The 21,576-nt window shown below is 36.2% G+C and overlaps 1 protein-coding gene across 1 annotated transcript in view; it reads left to right on the forward strand.

Annotated features, from left to right (window-relative positions):
- LOC129001938 (high affinity cationic amino acid transporter 1) overlaps window positions 1-21,576 on the forward strand; it is a 62,857-nt gene that overhangs the window by 31,270 nt on the left and 10,011 nt on the right. The window contains exons 3-10 of the mRNA XM_054429380.1: window positions 3,904-4,141; window positions 10,759-10,887; window positions 12,884-13,039; window positions 14,924-15,028; window positions 16,676-16,849; window positions 17,466-17,590; window positions 18,527-18,624; window positions 20,534-20,673. Of these exons, the coding sequence (XP_054285355.1) occupies window positions 3,904-4,141; window positions 10,759-10,887; window positions 12,884-13,039; window positions 14,924-15,028; window positions 16,676-16,849; window positions 17,466-17,590; window positions 18,527-18,624; window positions 20,534-20,673 (1,165 nt within the window). The remainder of the gene's footprint in view (window positions 1-3,903; window positions 4,142-10,758; window positions 10,888-12,883; window positions 13,040-14,923; window positions 15,029-16,675; window positions 16,850-17,465; window positions 17,591-18,526; window positions 18,625-20,533; window positions 20,674-21,576) is intronic.

Below are 21,576 nucleotides of genomic sequence, written 5' to 3' on the forward strand. Positions count from 1 at the left end.
TGGCGCGTAATCATATAAAATAAACACTTACTGTACACGATTTTTAACGTAACTGTCAATATAAAATATTAGGTTTGTTTCCTAAAATGGTCCCAAAAATGTGTTTATGTATTTTGTAAATGTCAACCATTTCAACAGAAAATGTGGGTAAGTGGAGTGTCCATCTATTTGTAGACACCAAAATGATTCTGCCATTTTACTCCCATACCGGTTTACATAAATAATTGTAGTAACATAACCTAATTTAATTTGAGCATGATCTTTACCCATTGCGACATTCCATGACACAAGTTGCATCATTGCTAAATTTAGTCACCCAATTAATCATAACCTCGCATATACGTCAAACTGGCGTTAGGCGCTACAAAGTGTGCCATTTATAATGCCAAGTCACCAATAACGGGGTATATAGATGGCATCGATAATTATCAACATATTGAACTGTTGAACAAAGGTTAGGTTCTATTGTGTTGATAACTAGAAGGCTGTGGAGAGGATATAACGGTGTTGTCTTATAAGGCAGTGGTTTTGCCGATAGAGGTCACTAGCGCACGGTTTCCAATCCGACAATTACTATTTATAATATTTGTTCATTATTGAAGTGATAAGGTAAAATGTTTGGTCATCGTTTAAGGGAAGTTCCCAAATAAAAATATCGGCACGTGGCATATCAAAAATATTTGCCAATGGACGAATTCTGTAAGCGTTCTGACCCAAAAGGGTGATGATGATGATTCTTTTCTCATTGCGAAGCAGCTAAATTGGGTACAGCAGCTAAATGAATATTTTGTAACAAAACTACTCTAATATCAATGTGGATGACGTATTCTCAAATACAGGTGTGGGTGACTTCTTTGATCATGTACAGATCGACTTAAATTAGTTCGCAAACCAGTGCTTGGAATTTTAAAACCCCCATTTTAAAGGTAAATTTCAATACCATATGACTAATCCGTCTTAGTCAAAGCATAGACAAAAAGCTACAATCTACAAGTTTCCTGTCGAAATATTAAGCGATATACAAATCAACATGACTAAGGTGCATGGTGCATGCATGGCAATTTGGATAAGATTAGAGGTAAGTCATGTCACGGAAAATCTTAAGCAAACTTTTAGCAACTCACGTTTTTTGACGAACTTGTAGTTTTTAAGATGTATAGGAAGGTGAGAATTTATGGTGTGGATTTGTGGTGAAGATAAGATACCTACCATAAACAACAGGGAAATTTATGATACAGCACTGATGTTTTTGCCATATTTTTCTGCATATCCAAACTATAGACGCATACAGATACAGTTGTTATACTTTAATTAGTAAATGTGATATCGAATTTTGAAACATAGTACTTTTTTGTTGTATTTTTCCACCTTTGTAAGTCGTAGCCTATTAGAAAATGGTTTCACACCCAAAAAACATCAAGTCCCAAGTCCCAACATTTATTGTAAGAGTATTTTGCTTGCTCGAAAACCGAGTGACAAGACCCTACTGTTTACAAAAACCCAAAATGAGCACACTAAAATTTGCAAGAACTCGCCGAGTACGTACAATTTATTACTGTTATCACCTCAGGCACCTTATCACTGCAGCCGTAGACGTAGATGTTCAAACATATGATTCAACAATTAACAGATGTTCAATTCAACCTGTCTTCACACCACCTACTTATGTCGCATTGAATGAGAATGAGCTTTACATCTTGTATGTTTTCAATCTGAGTTCTTGTTTTACTAGAAGATGAGTGCGTTCTCGATCCCTGTGCAATGATATCATTAGTTATAAAGGGGGTTGTTTAAAGTGTTTGTGCAATGGAAGAACTGCGCCAAATAGTTGATTGTGCTATTCGTCAAACAATATAGAAGTTTCAAGGTGGCCAGTGCTGATTTTAAGTTCGGTGTCTTTGAAAAGTTAAGAAGATGATGGACGAAGTAGAATTTAGTGAAACGTCGTTTTTGGAGTTTTTCGGGACTTTCTATGGATCTGTTCAATACACAGAACGTCAGGTACAGATTTGCGCACTTAACTTGTTTGAGTTGCGTTTAAACCAATCATAGGTTAGATTATATTTATATGACACCAACATGTAAAGTTGAGTGAATTATGTGCATTAATGCATGTAAATGCTTGGATGTACGCACTTAACTATTCAATGGAGTTTTACAAGTTCCTAAAATTATTTCTGCATCATAACCTATGCTACTGGCTAAACTGTATCCTGTATCATAGATAAAATATAGGCCTACTCCCTTTGTAGATTTCTCATCCTTGTGTATCAGCTGAAAGAGCTGAAGCCAATTTTATTGTTAGTTCTGTCCGGTGCACTGTAGAGGCTGTGTTTTGTTTACTGTTTACTGTTTAAATCATTAAATTAACCCTAAAATAATAGAAACAAAATTTCGTCGACACTAGCGATCAGTGTTACCAAACATGAACTAGACACGAAAAACGAGCTTCAACATTTTTGTGTTGCTAGTCTATGGTGGTATGTGGCATTTTTCCGAGTCATGTAGGTTGAATCCGCGATTCAAAGATGTAAAGAAAAAGAAAGTCGCACAACGTCGTAAATCTCAGCTGACCAGCCATCATCAATTAATTTACCACTCAATAGCCTACTCTACTGTAACTCATTTACTAAAATTTAGATTATTTAAATCTTGATTTGCTTTACATCAACAAACTTGTTCCCCTTGATAGCCTTGGTGAGTCACTGGGAATCAAGGTGAGTTTAAAAATTACAACAGGAAGTAGAATAACTGTCATTGTAAATTACAACTATCCAAGTGGCAGTGGCAGTCAACCATGTAAAAGAAAAAAGAACTACTGAGTATAGCTTGTGACACCTAAGCTGGCACTTGGTCTAGCGCGGGCAATGTAGGCGGGAGGAGGGTGGACGTAGGGAAAAGACCGGACTGCAAACATTTCCGCTGCCTCACGGGGATGACTCCCCTTGCATTGTACTAGAGCGCCGGGTCGCGAGGACAGTTGATGCAACCCGCATGACGGGACATAATGTTTTTGGAATAGGTTCTAGTAGCGATAGGCCAAGTGCCAGCTTGTCACGAGATGTCACGAGCTGTAACTGAGTTGTTTATATCGTTGGTGGCGGTGGCAGTGGACGATAGACGTTTGTTGTTGTTATTGTTGTTGGTTGCTGTCTCTTGGCATTGCCGTTTGATAAGGTTAATCTTAATATTGTGTAAGGGTTAAATCAATTAAAAAATAAGTTGCACCATCCATTAAAAAAACCTTCTTGTACAATTATCGTCATTATGGATCAGTGGAAGACAATTTTGAGGTAGGCCTACTAAGTAACTACAGTGCATTTTAGAGTTTGGCTAGGATAGGTTACTGTTTATTTTGGCTATTATTAAACTTCGAAATCAGCCTCAAACATACGAGTACATCAGAAGGATTAATGTAAACAAGTTTTCTCTATGATCAATTAGGGAGTTACTGCAAAACAAACCTTTGGATAGAAGAGAAACTTAAGTCCATATAATACATCTAAACATTCTAGTATTAACTTTATTTATTTACTCTAGGTCTTCAAAATCTACAATATAAGTCTATTGCAGTTTACACTGTGATTGTTGCTGTACGAAAAGATGAGTAGGTAGTTGAGTGTAGGCCCTATACAGTGTTTGCGTATTAAAGAGAAGGTCTCTAAGTTAGTTCGATCCAGAGAAAAGACAGACACTTTTTGGCAAAGTACCTTGGCTTTTTGGTGCTCGAAACTAGACCCAGCTGTCCTTGATCATTGCTGGGCTTCTAATTCAAAATAACTAAAGAATCAACTGAACCCTGGTGTGTGGAGGTGGAACAAATCTAAAAAAAATATATTTTACTTTCAATAATAGGCTACTCACGTATTTGAAATTAAGTTACTGACTCTGGTTTTTTTGCAGTCGCAGACGATGCATCTGGCCAAGATCCTGGCGCGACGCAAGACCGAGGACGTGGATGGTGACCGAGGAGGGGCCAAGCTCAAGAGAGTCCTGGGACTGGGTGACCTGACCATGCTAGGGGTAGGCTCCACTCTGGGGCTGGGGGTGTATGTCCTGGCAGGGTCTGTGGCTAGAAGTGACGCAGGGCCCGCAGTCACCATCTCCTTCCTCATCGCAGCCATAGCCTCCGCATTCGCCGGTGAGTATTAGTGCCTATGTAATATGTATGTGTGTTGAGAATGAGAATGAGAGAATGAGAATGATTTATTTCCTGAAAGCATAATATGTACAAGGAAACGTCAATACATCAAAATCTTAGCCTAAGCCTGCAACACACCATGCAGAGAATTGAAAAACAAAAACAAAACTTATTTATCATTAGGTGTTAGTGTTTGTAGGGCCTATGTATAGGAAGTGCTTAATTGATTTGCATCACTTATGTTCTAAATAACTTGGGGAAACAACTAAGGCAGATTTTAACCCAATCTTGAATGGATGATAAGCTTGGAAGGCTTGGTCCAGTAGTTTTAACCCATCAAAAAGCTTATAACTTTTCTCAAGTGAAACCAGTGACCTTTTGATTGTTAAATGAGCTTTAAACCCGCTCAGATACTGTCATGTCAGAGTACTATCCATGAAGTGATAACTAACTTAAAATAAAATGAAAATCCTTCTTTATTGAGGCGAACTTAGTACCTCATGGTCCTTTTTCACAGTTAACCTCTAGAACTGACCGTTAGTGATTATCATAATAGGTTATGTTATACATATCTACAACAAAATAATACACCGATATAAACAAAATATATAATACGAATGTTTTACAAACAAAAGAATAATGAACTCTGGTAGTATCATAACGGAAAACAAAACATTTTGACGTGGCATCAGTTTCGCCACAGAATTATTTCATCGAATGCCTCCTAGGTATGGAATTAGTAAGAACAGTATAGGCTACAGTTTATCTAACATTAATTATCCTTAGACATTTAAAAGCTTTTTACTTTAAACGCAGGCAATTGACGAGAGTCAGATCTTGTTAAGTAAGCTATAATGATGCCATTGATCATGAGAAATTTGGGAAAATCTATAATCATTAGTTTTTCCATAGACAAAAATAATTAAATATAGACTGTCAGCCGTGCTGCGGTTACCATGGTTACCATAGGTTCTGGCGCACACCGCTGGAAGCGCTGTGTAGTTACGTAGCCCAAACGCCGTAAGTACATGGCGCTCCCAGCGGTGTGTGCCAGAACCTATAGTAGACGCAGCATAGCTGAAGGTCTATATTTCATGTTTTTTATCTATGGTTTTCCCTACTGGTTTTTTTGTATCAGCATTAAAAGACTAGTCTTTTCTAACTCAATGTTCGTACACAACATTGCAAAGCACTAAAGCCAAAGCTAATGAATAATTAAAAGCTAATTTTATCCCCTGAGGGTATTGTTCTGAACGATTAGCTGCCTGATGAAAAATATCATATATTTATATAACCAAAGGCAGATAAGGTAGAGAATGATGTCAGAGTCACGAGGTAGATAGGTAGAGAGGTAGAGAGTTGTTCACATGTTATCTGCAAAGCCAGCTTTTCAAAACTTGTTTTTCTACTTTATCTTATCAAACACTCAAAAAACTGTTTATTAAACCAGTCTGAGATCTTAATTTGCATACAGAAAGATATTTTGAGAAATTTGAAATCACTAGAGATTTGGACCTAGAACTCCTAGAATGTGTGCATGTATGACTGGCTATAGAAGACCATGTAAAATTATTACCATCAAGCTATAATTGAACATCAATGTCCCAACCTAACTTGGAAGGGGTTCTAAATTACTAGCCTACTGAAAAGTCTTGAGGAGCGATTGTTCTTATGGAAAAAATGTAAGGAAACAAAGTACTATAATAAAATACAGTAGAACCTCGATTACAAGACTCCCATAGGGATCATTAAAAGTGTGCAGATTTTTGTATTGGGTAGAAACGGCAGACACCTTTTCACACATTCAGAACCTTTTTTATGTCAAAAGATAAAGAATTTTATCAGAAACATTCTCTGTAACCATAAGATATCAAAATTCCAATGACAACTGGATTAACTTAAGGGACTTGGAACGAATCGGAAATCAGAAAGGTCTATACACAATTACTACAACATTGTAATTGACAAGGTCAAGATCAGAATGCAAGATCAGTGTTTGTGTACAAGAAAGAGGTTAATAAACTAAGCGAGATTGTCAGTCATGGTCCCAAACCTGGATATATAGCTAAACATGGACTATATTCATGCGCTAAAACAGTTTTATAATAAAAAAAAGTGAAGCACTAATGACCCGATACATTGACCTCATCACTATTCAATATCAAATTTTTGTTAAAAAGCATTATTGATTCAAAAATTTTAAACTGACAGCCTTGACACCTATAATATTTTAATATAGATAATAATCTACTTAAGTATGCAAGAAGGTGTCAATTATTGACATGAACGATGACATGAATTTAACGATAATTGACACCTGGTAATATACTTAAGTAGATGATTCTAAAAACCATTAAACTTTAGAACTATTAAATCTTTTAAGTATTAAATCTTACTAAATGCAGTAGGCACTTCTCTGAATAATTGATAAGATAAGAGCTATTGTCTGATAGAAGATTTACTTATAAAAATACACTCTTGTACATAAATTATCTAGTTCAACAAGGTCACATTTTACAGCGCATTTACATAAAATTTACTATACCAAAATAGGTTATTTATTATAGATAGCCCTTGGTGTAAAAGATAAAATATAAGACTCATAAGAAATGGTGTGTCTAAGTTGTCCACAAACTATTGTGATTAAAGTGTTCATACTTGAAGCCAGACATGAAATAGAACTTGTTCAACAGAGAACCACTGTTTATGTTTCAACTCTGAGAAAATTCATTATTTTGTATGGTTAATTGTGCCCAGCTGTTTTTATTTCTAAGCTTTTAATCATCATTTCTGGCTAAGAACATAGACAAATAAGAAGCAGGTGACAGTAACAGAATTAGTCAGTAACAGAATTAGTCAGAATCAAGTCAGTAACCTTAGTCAGTAACAGCCCCATGTCACATGTGGGTTAAAATTCACCCAGTTGCTTCCTTAATTTACTTGGCGATGCTTGTGTGATTTTGTTTTATCAGTTTTATCATAGACAAAAAGAATTAAATATAGACTGTCAGCCGTGCTGCGGTTACCATGGTTACCATAGGTTCCGGCGCACACCGCTGCAGTTTACGTAGCGCGTACGCCGTAACTACGGTGGTGCTCCAAGCGGTGTGCGCCAGAACCTATGGTAACCGCAGCACAGCTGACGGTCTATATTTAATTCTTTTTGTCTATGGTTTTATACATGAGTTTGGTAAAGGTTCTACTCTGTACTAAGGAAAAAATAACATGTATTGCTATTTGCAACAAAACTAAACCTCAAGCTTACATCTTGCTTATAAGTTTTTCTCCCATTGATAATTATTCTGGAATACCTACCTAGATTTTTCATTAAAACATAAAACGTGTTTTCTAGAAAAGTTAGGAAGAATGATTTCCACCAATTATTGTAAGGCTTTTGAGGGATGTATTTTTTCAAAATCAAGTTTGGATGTAGTACAGAAGATTTAGAAAATTTTTCTCTATTCCCAGTTTGTTCTCTTAGTGAATTTCCCGCTATTTACCATAGATGAAACTTCATTTATGCTATTACCGTAGGTGACACCAGGGCCCTATTTACTGTACTTTTTCATTTTTATGTTTCCAGAGGCCAAAAACCCTATTTGTTCAAATATATTTGCCGTTAGATTTTGATGAAATTTTGTATGAACATACAGCTGAATATACCCTTGAAAGAGTTTGTGAACCAGCACGATTGGGTCATGGGAGCAGGGGGTCTTATAAGGGTCAAACATTTTTGAAAATTGGTTTTTTTCAAATTTTTACTTTATTAAAAAACTCTTTTACATCTCCGTACCAGGAAACCTATAGGTACTCATGCATGCTATCTAATGTTATTAAAATAGGAAAAAAAGTGACAAGTTTAAGAAAATATTTTAAGACCAAAAACCTTATCAGACAAATGGGGGTTTTCTTAGTCAGCAGGTTTGCTGCGGCAGAGTTATTTTTAATTTCTAGTATATACTTAATTTTTCCTTGTGTACCAGTATGACTAATGTATGTCTAGTGTGTGGCATTAGGTAGATTTATGATGTTTTAGATAGCGTTTGCTGATAGCTTGCACGCTTAAGAGACCTGATACTAGGAGGCCACAGCTTATCTATACAACCTCAATGACAACTTTCATTCATCTGAATACAGCTTTTAGACATATATTTTAAATTTAAAAATATGTTTATTGCTTTACTAATATCATTGTTTTTATAATGAAGTAAGTTAGACACCCCATCCCAGATTGGGATTAGCTGTAGCCAGTATTTAAGTCGAAAGAATATAGTAAAATGAAATTCTTATATTATGGCGGTATGGTATTGGGCATATGACCCACCTACATACCCATTTATAAAAAATAATAAATTTTGAGTTCCGGCATAAACAAAAAGAATTAAATATAGACCGTCAGCTGTGCTGCGGTTACCATAGGTTCTGGCGCACACCACTGGGAGTGCCGTGTAGTTTACGTAGCGCGTATGCCATATCTACATGGCGCTCTCAGCGGTGTGTGCCAGAACCTATGGTAACCGCAGCACAGCTGACGGTCTATATTTAATTCTTTTTGTACATGGTTCCGGGGACCATAAAAGATAGTAACATTCTAGACCTTGAATTTAGCACACCAACTACGCAATGCCTAACAATAACTATTAATTGTTGAGAAAATTCACCTGATAATTAGTAACTAAATAATACAAACTTGAGAACTTATCTAGGCTAATGAGCAAAGGTTTTTAGGACTAAAGCTATCACAGTTGATAAATATTCATGGCTAGAACTGTGCAGCGGCATGTTACGCAAATAATGACTAAAACGCTACGTAAAACAGGTGGAGACTATGTGTGGCAGTGTGAATGACATCATGCTTTTAGCATAATACCTCTTTTGAAATACATTGTTGCGGCAGCGAAAGTAGAGAAATGTAAAAACAATTAAGTTAAAATATGCGTTGTTAGAAGAGAGACATTTTAAGCGTGCACAAACCTTGAAATACGAGATAGAAGTAAATCTTCTAAAATGAATTCTAAGTTCATGGCCCAAATTGATTGATTGATTGATTGTGGTTATGTGATGAACAATTATTTAAATCTTTACATAGGATTAAAAAAATATTATATTTTTAGGCTTGTCTAGTGTTTGAACATTGAACTTCTGACATCACAGGTTGAGTTCATTTTCAGATAATAACCAACTTTTAGATCTATAACTGTCAAAACTGGTTCAAAATCCACCATGAGTTTTTGAAGAACACCTACTAAAGAACTGAAACAGCTATGATCTCATTACAGGGATCATTACTAAGAATCCAAGTCATACGAACAAATTTAATTGTTTTATGTCAAAACATAAATAATATGAAGCTACAACAACAGATATAACAGAGACGAACTCGTATAGTTATTTTAATTTGATTCCACTGATATTTTGAACTTATTTTGCTCACAATTGTAAGTTAATTGATGCCTAATGCTCGTTATTATCTAAAGAATGCAAGAGTTTGCCAGTGTTCCTTATGTAACACAAAGGAAGGGAATTTCCCAAGGTTTTGGCCACACTGCTACACTGGCCTTCAGTGCTCCGGTTTTCACTTTACAGCATGGTTGAAATTCGAACGAATTCTTGAACCAGCATTTTCAGACTATGGGAACAGGGTTTTTGTGGGATAAAAATTAGTTAATCTAGAAATTTTTACCTATACCAATTTGTTCTGTTAAAAACAATTTAGAACATTGAAGCATTGCTGTACCTTAACAAATTATGGAGAAAATTCTAAAAAGATGTTACGTTTAAGATTCCTATGTTATTTTAATGGAAAATAAGTAAACAGTTTTTGTTTGCTTGTTTATGGATGCATTCTGATCAAATTTGGCAAATTGATAGATTTTTTTATATAAAATATTATTATTTCACTGAAAAACACATTTCGCTGTAGAAGCAAACCTATAAGTACGCGTTAACCCTAATGTTATTTATATAGGGAATAACTCTGACAATTTAAAGATTTAGTGAAAACCGAATCGGAGCAATGAAAATTTGCTTAGTCTGCAGGTTTGATGTGGCAGAGGTAGTTTCTTGAATACAATTAATTAATTGTGTGTTTAAGTTTCTATGTTCTTTAGTTTATACCAACCAATTTAAAAAATATGAACATAAATTATTGTAATTGACATATGATGTGCACAAGAACTCTGCCCTGAAATGTGGCTTTTTGTTATTTTGTACAGTCATTTCAACAAATTTTCCTTCTGAATTACAGCACAGACAATAGACCATTAATTGGTCTAATAGTCTATGATATTGTAATCATACCACTTAAATTAAATACCACTTGCGTCTAGTGGTGTGACTCTTAATGTTGGAAGCCTGTCCTTCATCCCTCCTTATAGTCATCCTAATTCACTCGAGCTATACTTTAATTACAAGAAGTGGGGTTTAAAAGGGTGGGTCAGAAGGTTATATCCTAGATTTTCTAATTTGAGGGCTGCTAAGGAAAATGTTGCAGTTTTTTCCTTGGGAAGGTTTTGAACCCACAGCATTTAGCTACAAACACAGCACATTAGTACTGTTGAGACAATATTGAGTTGCTTCTCTGCGCTCTAGTTGACGGTAGTTGTATCGTGTTGCAGGTATCTGTTACGCAGAGTTTGCTGCGCGAGTGCCCAAGGCAGGGTCTGCGTACGTCTACAGCTACGTGACTGTAGGAGAACTAGCGGCCTTCATCATCGGCTGGAACCTCATCCTAGAGTATGTCATCGGTAAGACTCAATAGCAAAACTAACCCGTAGATGGATAAGATATTTTATAATGGCATGATTGCTTCTGAATACACCAAAAAATACCTGCTTGTTCAACGTTTAAACTGCACTAAGCAACTAGTTTAAGCTCAGAATCAGCTGACTTGGCCGCACGCTGGCGATAGTTTACCTAGCGGCCGCCGCGGGAACCATAGAAAATTCAAATATTTCCAGACTGACTTCCACAAAGGCATTGCGCTTCTTAAAGTGTTTGTATTAACTGCTTTAAACCACTTGTTTTTCCACACATTTGTTAGATCAACAACAGCTGTAGAGTCAGTTGTTGTTAAAATTGAGTTTTAAACACAAAAATATGTTTGTAACAAACTATAAAAAACTTTCTTTCTGAAAGGCATCTATCTTTTGTCTTTTGTGCATATATATTTTACAAGAAATATCAAAGCAGTACTCCTTAGGAACAAGGATGTACACTGTAAACTATTCAATCAATAATATGAGAGCTTTGTTTCTGAACTGACTGATATCAGCTAGTTGATAAGTTGTACCATTGACTATTGGATACAGAAGTTGTTGTATTAATAGCCAAATGTACGTAAGGTTTGGTTACTTAACAGTTGGAGCTTAAACTTTGACAGATTGTTGTTCTGTTCAGGTACAGCCAGTGTAGCTAGAGGTCTCAGCAACTACATAGACTCACTGCTGAGTCATGCCATGAGTTCAGCTCTCACAGAAGTCATGCCTATCAACGTCTCCTGGCTCAGTCCGTACCCTGACTTCCTCTCTTGTGGCTTCATACTCTACATGTTGTTGTTCTGTTCAGGTACAGCCAGTGTAGCTAGAGGCCTCAGCAACTACATAGACTCACTGCTGAGTCACGCCATGAGTTCAGCTCTCACAGAAGTCATGCCTATCAACGTCTCCTGGCTCAGTCCGTACCCTGACTTCCTCTCTTGTGGCTTCATACTCTACATGTTGTTGTTCTGTTCAGGTACAGCCAGTGTAGCTAGAGGCCTCAGCAACTACATAGACTCACTGCTGAGTCACGCCATGAGTTCAGCTCTCACAGAAGTCATGCCTATCAACGTCTCCTGGCTCAGTCCGTACCCTGACTTCCTCTCTTGTGGCTTCATACTCTACATGTTGTTGTTCTGTTCAGGTACAGCCAGTGTAGCTAGAGGCCTCAGCAACTACATAGACTCACTGCTGAGTCACGCCATGAGTTCAGCTCTCACAGAAGTCATGCCTATCAACGTCTCCTGGCTCAGTCTGTACCCTGACTTCCTCTCTTGTGGCTTCATACTCTACATGTTGTTGTTCTGTTCAGGTACAGCCAGTGTAGCTAGAGGCCTCAGCAACTACATAGACTCACTGCTGAGTCACGCCATGAGTTCAGCTCTCACAGAAGTCATGCCTATCAACGTCTCCTGGCTCAGTCCGTACCCTGACTTCCTCTCTTGTGGCTTCATACTCTACATGTTGTTGTTCTGTTCAGGTACAGCCAGTGTAGCTAGAGGTCTCAGCAACTACATAGACTCACTGTTGAGTCATGCCATGAGTTCAGCTCTCACAGAAGTCATGCCTATCAACGTCTCCTGGCTCAGTCCGTACCCTGACTTCCTCTCTTGTGGCTTCATACTCTACATGTTGTTGTTCTGTTCAGGTACAGCCAGTGTAGCTAGAGGCCTCAGCAACTACATAGACTCACTGTTGAGTCACGCCATGAGTTCAGCTCTCACAGAAGTCATGCCTATCAACGTCTCCTGGCTCAGTCCGTACCCTGACCTGCTCTCTTGTGGCTATGTACTCTACATGTTGTTGTTCTGTTCAGGTACAGCCAGTGTAGCTAGAGGCCTCAGCAACTACATAGACTCACTGTTGAGTCTAGCCATGAGTTCAGCTCTCACAGAAGTCATGCCTATCAACGTCTCCTGGCTCAGTCCGTACCCTGACTTGCTCTCTTGTGGCTATGTACTCTACATGTTGTTGTTCTGTTCAGGTACAGCCAGTGTAGCTAGAGGCCTCAGCAACTACATAGACTCACTGCTGAGTCACGCCATGAGTTCAGCTCTCACAGAAGTCATGCCTATCAACGTCTCCTGGCTCAGTCCGTACCCTGACTTCCTCTCTTGTGGCTTCGTTCTTGTACTCTCCAGTGAGTCATGATATTTTTTCCATCCACATGCCAGTTTTAGTATATCATAGAGAGTGTGTGCTGATGAATTCTTAATAACTGCTGATTTCTGTTGAATTTGCCACCTTTCTTAGTCAACCTGATGGGACAACTTATTGTCAGCTATGTATCTTTTATGACACATAAACTCACTCAGAGATAAGAACTAAAGCAGAGTTAGGTAAATCAAATTTAATAGGTATGTGTAAATCATTGTTAAACATGTTGAAACAAGAACAACTAGTTTGATCAGGTACGACCATAAATTAAATGGAGAGGATAAAATCAAACAGGTTGGATTTAGAACCAGTATATGAAATGATCATATGGACAGATGTTGTGCAATAAAACACTCAATGTGTACCAGTAAAACTTGCCACAATTGCAAAAGAACAATAATCGATCTGTAATAACCATAACCGCAAAATGTGTTTTAATAGATGAGATAAAGGTTCTATTCAATCTTGAATGCTATATACTGGTTAATAGTCTAGACTGACGAGGAAATACAGGTCTAAACACTTTTTACTGTTACCTTGGGTGCAAGAGACTACTTTTAACAGTATCACCGTATTAAAACAGTCCTTGAGATAAGTTCTGATTAACTTGTAAAGGTTAACCACCTGGCTTTAAACCAAGAATTCATTTTCTATGTATTTATTCATAAAAGGTTTTGGGGAGTCAAAGTCGAAATTTTTTTATTTTTTTCAGTTTTTACTTTTTATGTTCTTTTTATAGCACAGCATTTCTTCTTAAAAATGGTACACTTACATTTTTGATTACTAACCTAGAAATGTATAAAAAAATATATTTTCCATAACAATGCAGTGACGTTTTAAAGGTAAACTAGTAGACCCTTGGTTGACCCTTGGAGGCTTATCTTGCCGATTTCCGCAACTTTACTTTTTTAAACTTTAATGTCATTTTTTTCAGGACTGGTAATACATACAGCTGTGAAATTTTTACCATGTAGTCTTAGTGATTTATTCTAAACACAGACATAAGGAATTCATCATATCTTTAGTAGAAGCATGTACAAAAAATAATAAATTTTATTTTTGAAACAATTTTTTTTAGTCTATAAAAACATATAAAATAGTTATTTTTAATTTTAAATGAAAAATCTTGTGTCTGTGACTAGTTAATTAGTTAATATAAAAGTATACCAAGTTTCACTATCTTACCTATTCTAACTCCTGAGAAAAGTGACATTTAGTTAACATTACTAAAGATAGGACCTCGATCTCCCCTTAAGTATAAAATACCCATTGTTAACAATTTATTGCTTATTTGAATTTGCAGATTAAAGTACATGTAGCCTACATATATGTATTGGATACGGCCCTGTTAGATTTATTAATTTACTTGATTTTTCTTCTTGAAAAGTTAATATTCTATAATTTCAGTAACAATCTGACAGTTTGTATCTCATTTTGTTGTGGTCAAGGGATGGGTCTAGTGGTAAAGCGTGGCACTTTGGTCCCTGAGTTCCTAGGTTCAAATCCCACTAAAACACTAATGAATTTTATCTAAATGATAATGCCACAACCCCTAGCTCAAGAGGTGAGAATTTTTAACCTACTTCCTCTGTTACAACTGTTGAAATAAAATGAAATAGTAGTTGGTATTTAATTTATTAGTTTAATTTTGATTATGAACAATTTTGACAATTCAGACCCAGAGTTTTATAAGTTTCCATATAAAGTTTGGTTACTTTGTTAATATCACATAGCACAGTATATCAGATCTATGTTGAAAAAATTCCCGAAACTTTAGTTTACATTCATAACGTTGTAGTAATATATTTTTGATTGTTAAGGTTTTTCGTAATGTACTGGTACTAATATATCATCTTTTGGTTTCCAGTTCTACTGGCATGGGGTGTTAAAGAATCATCCTTTCTCAACAATGTATTCACTGCAGTCAATCTTTTCACAGTGGCTCTAGTCATTGTCGTGGGAGCTTTCTACAGTAAGTATATTAAATCAGCTGTTTAGTCAATAGCAAAACCATTTTGATAGCATTCACATTCATTGCAAAAATATATTATAGCTCTGATTTATGATTTAATTGATAAATTATGAATCCTTTAAGCTAATGATTGATTGTAACGAAAATGATTGTTTACAAACCTAAGTTAAAATTTAATGTACATTAACTTATTTGTGTAATAAAATATCTATGTTGAAACCCTAGTATGATACTAATTTATGGTTAAACATATTTTTGTAGAAAAAATATTAACAAAAACAAAAATAAAACAAAACAGTAAGAAAAACACACTTTCAAAATTTATGCTTTTAGAATACTTTTCTACAGACCATACCAGTGCGAGGTCTTGGGTCCCTTCCAGCCTCCCCCTTAAAATTAAAATTTTTAACTTGTTTGATGTCTTTCCAAGCCAATTTCAGCATAGAACTGTGTACAAAAAAAAGCTGTAAAAAAACAAATTTATATTTATAGGGTCCAATGGGGAAGGCTTTAGCCCCTATATCAAATCAAATCAAATTATTACAAGGGCTAAAGGGGGTTGCATATCCATAATAATGTAACGTTTATTTTTTTCACATTATATTTGCATTGTAAATCTTAAACGTCAGTTGTATTTAGAGAAAATAGGTTAACACGTTCGCTACTGAGCACCGAGGTATACATTTGAATCTTACACACAGACCGTCTGCCACTTGGATAACAGTACACACAGACCGCGGGCGAAAACCTGTAAAACAGTGATCAATTTCATTGTAATACGCTACAATCGTGTTTGTAAATAATGTATTCTTTTTTTTTTTGTATTATTAATAACCTTTTGTAATGTCGCATATTTGCGACGCCCGGTCTACAGCAAAGACAATAGTGAAAATTATCATAGTTTTCTTGAAATAGACCAAACGTCGCATATATGCGACAGTTCATTTTTTGTGTTTTGAGGTGAAAGTAAGTAAAATAAAAAACAGATTGATCAAGAACAGTTTATAACTGAACAAATATAAAAGCTACATAGGATAATGCAGCATACATACTGCATACATACACACAGTGATGCAGAAAAGTAAAGACCAGTTTTTCCAAGTATCATATTATGTCACCAATCATCATATCCACTGACCAAGCGACACAGTTGTGCGTCAGACATCTCTGTAGACTACTTCAGGGAATTCAGTGCCTTCAAATAGACCGTTACAAAGATATAAGCATTTTAATAACATTAGAACCCCGACGCAAATATGCGGCGGCAGTCTATTTTAATGTGACTAGCCGACGCATATATGCGACGGCAGTCTATGGGTGGAACCCGGCCGACGCATATGTGCGTCGCTGGTCCACGTGAATGAAAAAAATCGTACTATTGCAGTAGCGAACGTGTTAAACAATAAACTCCCAATAACACTAAACCATGTGGGCAATAATTCAAAAATGCAAATCAGCTGATCAGGGATGAGGTAAAAGAATCATGGCTGTTAAATTATATGCTTCTTTAGTCTCTAAACAGTAACATGTTGCTTAAACTTGGGTTGCTTTTAGGAAAAAACACCCTTTATTTTATTGCACTTCTTCCAATTCATGTGTATATTTAGTATCATTATGTATGCCTTCAACAACAAAAATATGTTTCAGTTGACATCAAGAACTGGACAGTGGACCCGGCGGAAGCTCCCACAACAGACCAGGACGGCAAACCCGTGGTGGTGGGGTTGGGTGGCTTTGCCCCCTTCGGAATCTCGGGTATCATGGCGGGTGCTGCCAAGTGCTTCTACGGTTTCGTGGGCTTTGACTGTGTCGCCACTACAGGTATGAACAAAAAATAAGTATTCCAAAACAAAGTTTATCAAGTAGGTAGGTTTTAGCAAAGACCGGGGGCCAGTGTAATCTTTTTTTGGAGTAATATATACTATAAAATCAAAAACTGTAAATTTGCTATGAAGAAGGTTTAAATAACCCTGTGTTATGCCTCCAGAGCAAAGTGCATGTTTACAGTTAATTCAAAATTTTCTCCTGGGAGGATTTCTTATTCTCAGCCTACCTTTGGATTAGTGATATTTTTGGAAAGCAGTTCCTCTCTTTTCATCGAGGTCCTATGGCAGAAAATAGCACTTCGTAAAGACTTTGAGAGACAAAACTTGTTTTAGCGTTTTTTATTTAAATATTTTATCTAACCATCATTCAAAAAAGGTTATTTGTGTTTTTGAGAAAGTAAAATGTAACTTTAAACTTCGAGACATTTTTGAACTCACATAGAATCTGAAAATTAAATTACTTCACTCATATAATTAAACCGATTGAGTTGTGTTGAAACTTTCTATTGGGATTATTGTTAAATATGAATACTAAAAGAGTCTGTACATTTCTTTGATGAATTTCCAACATCATATCACAAGATATAATTGTTCAAAATTATTATTTGCAGGAGAAGAAGCCAAGAACCCGAAACGAGACATTCCTCTGTCCATCATTCTTTCTCTAATAATCATCTTCCTCGCCTACTTTGGAATATCTTCTGTGCTCACTCTCATGTACCCATACTACCTTCAGGTAATACACAATAATTTTGTTCTTAAACCTACCACCTAAATGTAGCCTAATATGTTTGTTTTTAGCCAAGTTTTAATCCAAAAATGGTTTGAAATTAAATTATGAAACAGACAGAAACAACTCCTACAGCTAAGCCTGTATATATTCTGAGGAATTTTGGAACTATAGCTGGGTTTTTCCTAAGTGCGGAACGTGTATATAGTGGAGTGTGAAGTAATTTTTTGCTTGTCCAGTGGCCATGGATCTACTTCTAAAAAACAGACATTAAATTATGTAATACAAGAGGAGAGCAGACTCCGCGCTCTCTGCTCTATGCGCCAAGGAAAATCCAGTTTAACTAAATAATTTTAACCCCTCTGAACTATAGTTTTTTAAGATTAATCAGTGTGGCAGATTGCGTGTAATAAATATAAAGGTTACTTACAGTCTTCGCAATCCTGTTAATTGAGCACTACGGCCGTTTCGGAGATAACTCCATCGTCGGGTGCGTAGTCATCATACACTAATCTGATCTATTTTGCCTATATTTTGATCTATATTGCCGAAACGGCCGTAGTGCTCAATTAACAGGATTGCGAAGACTGTAAGTAACCTTTATATAGTTTTTTGCCTGCCTAGGGGCTAGCGCCTCAAATTTTTGTCTAGAGTTAAAAGTTCTATTTTTGGCATATCCACAAAAAATCTTGTTTTCTTTTCAAGAATAATATATGAATACTCTTTGAAAAAGAATACCTGTGTATGATATCTTTACTATGTAAACAATAGAGCTTCTTTGATGTGAGAAGGATGTGTAATGTGTATTCTATTGTATATCCAAATATCCGCATTGGATGCCAAAGAATGTAATGCGATAATCGTGGTAGGTGTATACAAAACTCATTTTAGAACTTTGTAACACTTTTGATGGCGTGATTGAGTTATGTTTTGTCTATTTAGGATGTCGATGCCCCCTTGCCGTTTGTGTTTGGAAAAGTTGGATTGAACATCGTCAAATATATTGTCAGCACTGGAGCGATATTTGCACTGTGTACGAGGTGAGTCTATCATTAAAATAGTTTAAGCACTGTCAAGACCTTTAGGAAGGAATTAAAGAAATTCGTTGTCATAATATACACTGACCTGAACAATTTAAATGTTGACTGTTTAACTTTATCAGTGTTAAGAACTCTATGGTGTTGTTAATTTTATTGAGGAGCGATAATTTTGAATTTGTAATGAGTTTATTTATTAAGTGGTAGAACAGTTCTTGTAAAATCAACTAATGATTTTGGTTCTGTTAAAAAGTATTGTAACATATCAAACAACCAATAGGCTTAAATTTGGTCAAAAACTATGAAGGGCATTCTAACTTATTGTCTTCATGTAATAATATGCACTATATTTGGTAAAACATAACTTTATCATTCTATTATGATGCACATGAGGGTTGTCTGGAAATTGTAGTGTTTTAGAATGTTTGCACACATAAAACCAATGTGTTCCGTCATAACAACGGTTCAGTGTATCTCATTAATTTGGGGAGTTCAAAACTATTAAAATATTTTACAAAATTTGTGACTGCAATGGGAAAACACACTGTTGCACAAAGGGAAACTCACATTCAGATGGTACTGAAATTTTTTTGGGTGTATCACAGAGAAATAAGTACAAAGGAAACATTCAATGGTACCTAAGTGGTGTCTAGCACTAGTCGCTGGTGTCTAGGGCAATGTCCAACACCATCCCCTTTGCCCTCATGTACTACAACGCTCACAGTGTTGGGAGACCCTGTACTCGCCGGTCAGGATCTTCCTTGCTTGTCAAAAGTATATTTCCGGCACATCATCCCAGAGCTGAAAAATCACGGTCGTCCCAAAGCGTGTTTCCTCTGTACCTAACTTCTCTGTGGGTTTACAATAAGTGAACTAATCCAGCACATTGGGAGTTTTGGATTATCGAAAATATTAGATGACTGAGCACTATTTGAAAGTGACCATGATTGTGGGAGCTAAAATCAAAAATCAAAAGAGGTTTTAAACGATTAAGTAGATTTTCATTGTGTTTCCATCCAATTGTTTCCATCAAACATTTTTTTCTGTGAATGAATTGTACATTCATCAAGAACATATTGTGAAGTTGTATAACATTGATAGGTGGAAGATAGGAGGGGATTTACTTTTCTACACAAGCATTAGCTGTCTGGACTGTTCTAAAAAGATTTTACTGAGGGTTGTAAATTTTTAATTTAGATAGAGAATTTTTATATAGTTGCTGATGGATGATAGGGGTAAATTTGTGATTTTAACTCAGCATTGAGTACACAGGCATATTTAATGTTATATAGAACACAAACATCATTGCTGTCTAGTCAGTTGTAAATATTTTCTGAATGGATTGATGAATTTAGCATGAGAATTTTTATGGAGGTTTTGATGGAAGGTTGTCTCTTTTTGGCAGCCTGTTGGTAGCCGTGTTTCCATTGCCGGGAGTCTTTTACACATTTTCCTACAAAAAACAATATTACCCATTTGGGTTCTCAAAAAGATGGGGGATTCACACAAACATTGTTAGTACAAAAACAATTTTTGCAGTCTGGACTATTCTCAAGTTGTTTTACTGATTGAATTTAAAACTTGGTGGGAATTGCACCTTGGTACACTGTGCCAAATCCAATATCCAGACTATAGACATACCACGAACTAAACAACCTGCGCAGAAACGATGAAAAGATCACGTGGTTCGCGCCGGTAGGTGTGGCGTACCATTCAAACCTGCGCGGCTCGAAACGGCCCAGGGTTCTTTTGTTTCTGGTATTACTATAGCAAAGTTTGCTGTAGTACAGAAACATTGCTGTCCAAACGCAAGTTTAAAATCATTTGACGGACTCTATCATAAATGTTTAATGTAGTCAGAGTATTTTTGCACTGTGGAGTTTGTGATGGTAGCTAAGTGTGATGTTAACAGCCTACTAGGAGCCATGTTCCCGTTGCCGAGAGTGTTGTACGCGATGTCCCACGACGGTCTGCTGTTTGAGTATCTCTGCAGTATACACCCGACGACTCTCACTCCTGTACTAGCCACTCTCAGTGCCGGAGTGTTTGCAGGTTAACTCTCCTGACTGATGCATCATGGGATTGATAGGTGGTGGTTAACTAACAATGAGTGGCTGCTAAGTTAACAGTGAATGGCTGCTAAGATAACACCGCTTAACATATATACTACTTCTGGACTTGAATTATGGTGGGGGAGTTTTGATGGATTGAGTAATTATGGTTTCAGGAAAATATAGTGCTCTGGTTTAGAGGTACATTTGCTGCTGAAATATTTGTTAAGAAATACTATTTAATGGTGATGGTAGCTATAAAGTACATTATTATTTTTTTATTTGTCTCATAAGCCTTTTTCAGAAGAGAAATGTTTCTCGTAATCTTTTATATGAAATTGCATACAAGATTGGCCATTTTAAAATATCAAATACAAAATGATTTTCTCGAAGAAGTCATTTTTAAACTGCAAAGTTGTAGAGCACTACAATAATTGATTTTACGCCACACTACACTAAACAGCTGTTTGCCGCCAGCTTAATCAAATGGGGTTTCATTACATACTACTGTAGTGTAATGAGTTTTACCGGACACCAACCAGCTGACTATATACTGTATTTGGCAATGAGGGAGAGTTGTTAATATGACTTGTCCTTTAGTCGGTAGTAATATATAGGAATTTGTACCGATTTAGTAGTATGGCGTAAAATATTGTACGTCACTCGTCCAAAATGTGTTTACCGGACTTGTATGCCCACACTCGTCTGGTAAACACCTATTTTCAGGACTAGTAACGTAATATACTAATACATTATTTTTAACAGTTGTAAATTAATGCAACAATTGGTGCAGCTATATGTATTAAAACCCAAATTATAATTAACTACATTTGTTTCTTTTTTCTTAACTTGTAGAACAAATTGTTTAATCTTTCTTACAGAACCTTTATTTTTAAGTTCTTTC

The sequence above is a fragment of the Macrosteles quadrilineatus genome, unplaced genomic scaffold (genome assembly GCF_028750875.1).
Source record: "Macrosteles quadrilineatus isolate MER2022 unplaced genomic scaffold, UCM_ALF_1.0 Scaffold_9__3_contigs__length_116548681, whole genome shotgun sequence".
Taxonomy (NCBI): domain Eukaryota; kingdom Metazoa; phylum Arthropoda; class Insecta; order Hemiptera; family Cicadellidae; genus Macrosteles; species Macrosteles quadrilineatus.